Below are 6,000 nucleotides of genomic sequence, written 5' to 3'. Positions count from 1 at the left end.
GGCAGGTTAGGATAATGAGGATACGGTTAGGAAAATGGTTAGGTTTAGCTAAATGTAGCTCTTCAGATGCAAAATCGTTCAATCCCAGAAAGTGTTCAACTGCAAAACAATCAAGTACCGTCCTTCTGACTGACATGCGCAACATTGGGCGTTCGCCGAAGTGTACGTATCACACAAAAGACAGTAAAGCGAACTTCTCAAATCAAATATGTAGTATGTTTACACAAGCATACGCTGATCATACATATTTTCTTAAGAATTAAGCTCCATAATTTACTTTCCTACCATCATAACTTCGCCTTTCCTGCTAGCTGTGTTTAACCTGAACGAGCCACCGTATTGCGTCACATGTTGACTTCAGCAATTTGACCATGTGACTTTGTGGGTTCAGATGCTAGCTTTCGATGTTCCCGACAGTTTTAGAAAGTCAAGATTATAACTGAAACTGTATTTTGCGTTTTGGACACTAGCTACAAGTATTGTATGGACTTCAATCGAGTTTCTTGTCGTGTATGACATACAATAAAGTTCTCAATCGTTTGAAATAAGCTACGACGCTACAGTGTGTTGACATATTAGCTAGCTAGCTAACTTGCTAGCTCATTGGCCAGTTTAAGGGCAAAATCAAAGAGGTGAGTTGTTTCATGTTAGCAACATCATATTTTTTAAATCTTCAGAGGCATTGTGGCATGCCAGCTAAGTAGCTAGTAGTAAAAAGCTTTTAAAACCACGAACTCCCAAGTTAACTTGGCTAGCTAACGTTACAGTCTATATGGCGACCAATTTGACAGTACTAGTAGCTACCTGTCACGTTAGTTAACTTGTCATGCACTGCGTTAGCGAAACGTCACCGTGGCTTGACTTGGTTTTATATTGTTATATTAAGTGTAACCCAGTTAAAATAGATTTGGAAACACAATTAAACGTATTATTTTGTGTTTTTGTAGCTATGGCCTTCTACAAAATAGAGCTGTGTCATATGCTTTTACATCATGTAGAAATTGATGACTGTATAAATTAGTTGAATGAGCCATTGTCGACATCTTTACAGAACAAAACAGATTTCAGCTATTGTCGTTTATATTATTGTGTGTGTGACTGTGCCCTCCTAACGTTAGTTCACTCTGAAGACCAGGCATCATCAGTCTGGCCACTTTACAGCTCTTACCCACACTAGATTAAACAAATTCTAATTTTGGTGGCAATTCAAGACCATGACTATGTGATTCTTTGAATCTGGTGGTGTGTTGGGGCTGGGCTGAAACAAAAGCCTGCACATACAGCAGCCCATCAATGCCAGAGATGCCCAGTAAGTAAGTAACCTTGTACAAGTTAGAATAGATATCCTGTTTCTGTAGCGTGAGGCAGGTTGATGAACAAGTATATCCCCTGGACATGACGCTAGTCTATCGCAGGTCCTTACCCCCAATCTATCTACTTAATGCGGGGTGCCAAGCAGAGACACACTGGGTCCCATTTTTACTGGCTTTGGTATGACTCGGTCAGGGATCGAAATCCCAACCTTCCAATCTCAGGCGGACACTCAAACCACAAGGTCACTGAATTGGTTAGAGTTAACCAGCAAAGCTCTTAGATTTGCCTTCAATGTTTTCTCTTGGCCCGGTTGGTTTTGGGCGCTGCTTAAAACCCAGAGTAGTACTGATATTCCTATGTCTCTCCAATCTACAGCTACAGATGCGGCTAAAGGATCCCTTCTCCTTGAAAGCTGCCGACATGACTAAGCGGACTAACAAGCCGAGGAAGCCTCGAGATGAGGAGTCGTCGGACGAAGTTAGCGGTAAGATCATGGGAAGCTCATGCTCCCTGTTGTGATGAAAAAAACATATGTTTCTATATAGGCTGCCTAAATAAGTTTAATTGACCCAATAAGCCTTCTGCATGTTCTGCTCTAGTAATGGCTAGTCCAATCATGTCTGGTTCATTCTATGGCAGGGGATTCGTGTAGTTCAGATTATGCCTTTATTTGACATCTATTGTAAATCTTGGTCATTAAGGGATTTGTAAATCTATGTGACTTCGTGCTCCTCAGGGCTGACCTGCCAGCATGTCAGCAAGGCAGTGGACCTGAGCTCAGTCAAGAAGGCAGTGACCTCGAGCATGTGGTCGATGTGTTCAGATTGCCTGAGGGAAAGGACTATGATAGATGGGGAGCCAGCCAGTGGCCACGACATCCTCGTATGCCTCAAGTGCGGCTTCCAGGTGAGCTTGGACTTTGAAAGCTTTTATCTAAGGTGGGAGGATGAAGGTTTTGTCAATATTTTGATATATGAATTGCTGCACTTGACATGTGTTTCAGAAATTAAACACTGTTTGTTTCATTTGTAACAATCTGACCGGCAAAGTGTATGGATGGTGGTAGCCTATCTAAGAAATGGTGATCCAGTGATCTTTACCCCTTTCACAGGGCTGTAGCCAGTCAGAGAGCCAGCACTCTACCAAGCACCACCAATCCCTCCACCCTGAGTCCCACTGCATCACCATCAGCCTCGGCACCTGGAAGGCCTGGTGAGGACCTTACAGCAATACATGGAACATACAGATTATAACAGGACAACACATTTTTTTTACAGCCATTCTGCCGTTCCAAATAGGCTAATGTAGCACTATTCCTGTCCCTTTGTGTTCGTTGTAGGCAGAGGATCTTGAACTGAAAAGTTATTTGAATATTTACGTTTTGCCTCAGAATATCTCCAGTAAATGTTGTGAGCAGTAGTTATTCACACCACTTCAAAGAATGACAATTCCGTATCAGTAAGCTGATGGCTTTGTCAGCTGCTCTTTCTATCTCTCCAATTCGTTCACAGGTGTTTTGAATGTAATGAAGAGCTCTCCACTCACTGCAATAAGAAGGCTTTGGCCCAGACCCTGGACTTCCTACAAAAGCACTCTGTCAAGGCAGCCTCAGGTAACACATTCAACACACCTGACAAGGCCACGGGTTGCCAGCCACTCAATGAAAGGTGATCAATTTTAGGTATATTTGTGTAGACTAAGAGAACAGCAGGCTACCACCTGAAATGAAAAGGGGTGGGTAAACAGGGCTATACCGTACAAGGTGCTGCTACAACTCCCACTTCTTTTAAAATTTAATTATGAATTTTTCTTGGCTTTGACAAAGGCGCTGGACTGAATGAAAAGCTGAAGAATTGAATAAATGAGTACCACTATCAAAACAAAAGATTCTGTCTTCTAGGCTAGAGCCTAGATTTCCAAGAAGCCACTTCAGCTTCCTTTCACTTCTGTGTATTTTGAGTGCAATTGCTATTGTTTTTTTACAATATGTGCTAATACATAGAGATACAGGTTATTACTGAATGCAGAAATCCTCTGTGGAGACTCTTCTCCTCTTCTCCTGCAACACACCAACTCCCCCTGGTGGCCAAGGCTTTTTGGATTCCAGAATCCAGACACATTTTTCTTTGCAGCTGTGGCCTATAAAATTGTTAACTAAGGATGTGGATCACTACTTTCATGAAAGATTCGATACACATCTAGCTGCATGGGCTCCGATATGATACAGGAATGATGCGTTTTACTTAGAAACGATTTGGTTTGATTTGGGGTGCGAAATAATGTGAAGCGATTCGATGCACTAAAATTTATTGCATTAACACATTTCTATTTAAATTAATTTATGCTGCTGAAGGGAGCTCAGGAACTGGATCTGTCTGAGGTTACTTCTTTAAGCTGAGTGGCCCTCTCTGTGTGTGGGTGTGGGTGTGGGTGTGTGTGGGTGTGTGTGTGGGTGTGTGTGTGTGTGTGTGTGTGTGTGTGTGTGTGTGTGTGTGTGTGTGTGTGTGTGTGTGTGTGTGTGTCCATGGTGTGTGTAGGCAGCTGAGCCCAGACTGAGCATCTACCACCCCACTGTCAGATTAGGGGTGGTGGAAATGTATGCTTTTTGTCCCCCTACTTTTTATCTGAAATCACCATCACCCACTAATTAACTTGTCATTTTTACAGATTCAAAATGTTTTGAGCTAGTACTATGTCAATTAATATTATTTAGCCATCAAAAAGAAAGGAGGACCAAGGCACTCTTCATATAATTAATTAAAATGCCTTTATTAGTATGGCATGTTCAATAGAAACAAAGTTGTTTAAAAACCGACGCGTTTCGGCTGCATGGCCTTCGTCAGGGAGTACAGAAAAAGGAGAATACAATGTCCTCTTTTGAAAGGCTTTTCCAATTAGCCCTAATATTATTTAGCTTTGGATTTTACCCTGTCTCGAAAGCGAATGGTTTAGACAGGGTTCGTCAACTAGGTTATGTCTCGGGCCAATTTTTTTCTGAGCTAATAGTCTGCGGGCCAGAACATAATTAGTATATAAGTATATTAGCACAATTAGTTGGTCTACACTACAAATTGAACAACATTTTTAACACATCTGATTAGTACATAATAAATTCAGTGACAATAACATAATAATTTTGATCTGATCACGCTCATAAAATCACCATGCCTCTTCAATTATTATTTTTGTCTTTCTCTGTGTGTTGATTGGTGGGGAAAAACAGGTCTACGTAGCCTACTGTAGACTACACTACTTTTTCTAATGTCAACATTTGTTCAGAACAATTAGCTTGATAGCAAGAGAAAATGTCGCTCAAAAAGTATCAAAAGAAAAGTGGATAATGAAAATGGAAGTTTCAAGGAAGAATGTACAGAGAGATATGCGTTCATCTTACCATATTTTCCCAATGCCAAGCCAGTGTGTCTTAGTTGCAATGAAAATGTCGCTGTTTGCAAAGAATTCGATCTCAGACATCATTATGAATCTCAGCATGGAACTTTCAAAGTGGCCTTCCCGACCCAGACAGAGGCCAGACGCAGAAACATTGAAGCCTTAACTGCAAGTTACACACACTGCTTTTTGGGTATTCTGTCACTTAAACAGGTTTAATCTGTAGTTACAAGGAAGAGGGAAAACTGTTGTGGACATGGTGGATAAACTTGAGGCCTTTACTTCGAAGTTTGAGTTGTTCGATTTGGACTTGTCATCTGGAAGGCTACTGCACTTCAGCACACTGAAGAAACGACTGTAGGCCGCAGTATTGTCACAGAGGTGGTGGAAGATCTCATCAAGCACCTGAGGGACAACTTCTCCACCAGATTTGAAGACTACAGCATGCCCAAAGATATCAGTGCGTTAGTACGTGATCCTTTCACAGTCCGCCCAGGTGGAGAATCCTCCTCCCTTGCTAAGAAAACGATACTCTCGCTGGATGAGGCCTCAATTCAAACTGAGCTGATTTGAATTCCAGACATCCAGCCAAATCAGGGATGCACTCAGGAATGCCGAGTCCTTGTGTGTTTTGGGTGGGATGCTCAGAGGAATACAGCACAATAAATAAACTTGCATTTTATGTGCTAACAATGTTTGGATTGACTTACACCTGTAATAGTACTCATTTTCCTCTGTACGCAATATAGACTCACGACAGGAACCGGCTTTCACATAAGTCAATCGAGGTCAAAATCACATCCATCTCACCCAACATCCACAAGATCGTGACCGAGGGAAAATACTACTTTTCCGATTGAGTAAGTAGCTTAGTGGCCTATATGACTGTATTTAGTAAATACTAACATTATCGTGAGTGCTTATCCAGGGATATTTAGGTCTCAAGCTGACAGGATTTTCTGTTTGTTCTGTCGTTACGGGAACAGGCTATCCCGATACCTTTTCTTCTTTAAATTATTGTTTTATTTATGCTACATTTTTGTCCGTTTAGGCCATCATTTTTTTTTTGTGGAAGATGCTGTTAAGCGTCGTAGTCTAAGCCTACCTCAGCCAGTTGTTATTTTACATAGGCATAGGCTCGGAAGAAATAGACTCCAATTAAGCCCTCTTGTTGTTTGTGAAGTCAAATTAGAATGAAGATTATTGTTTAAATGAATTACTCGACTGGTGTAGTTTTTCTCTATGTTGCCGTGCAACACTTCCATAACAAGTTAGCTATATTATCAGCACCAGGCG

At 41.4% G+C, this 6,000-nt stretch overlaps 1 protein-coding gene across 4 annotated transcripts in view; it reads left to right on the top strand.

The window, feature by feature from the left end:
• The first annotated feature begins 379 nt into the window (after window positions 1-379).
• Window positions 380-6,000, top strand: part of LOC120048263 (ubiquitin carboxyl-terminal hydrolase 45-like) — a 45,836-nt gene continuing 40,215 nt past the window's right edge. For all 4 annotated transcript variants that reach the window (XR_005476996.1, XR_005476997.1, XM_038994107.1 and 1 more), the window contains exons 1-5: window positions 380-632; window positions 1,690-1,798; window positions 2,051-2,220; window positions 2,426-2,526; window positions 2,826-2,926. Coding sequence is in view for 2 of the 4 variants with exons in the window: in XM_038994107.1 (XP_038850035.1) it covers window positions 1,696-1,798; window positions 2,051-2,220; window positions 2,426-2,526; window positions 2,826-2,926 (475 nt within the window). In the remaining 2 variants the exon portion in view is untranslated. The remainder of the gene's footprint in view (window positions 633-1,689; window positions 1,799-2,050; window positions 2,221-2,425; window positions 2,527-2,825; window positions 2,927-6,000) is intronic.

This window comes from Salvelinus namaycush, chromosome 5 (genome assembly GCF_016432855.1).
Source record: "Salvelinus namaycush isolate Seneca chromosome 5, SaNama_1.0, whole genome shotgun sequence".
NCBI lineage: Eukaryota > Metazoa > Chordata > Actinopteri > Salmoniformes > Salmonidae > Salvelinus > Salvelinus namaycush.
Note: the sequence above shows the minus strand (reverse complement) of the source record. Positions and strands in the feature narration are given on the sequence as shown.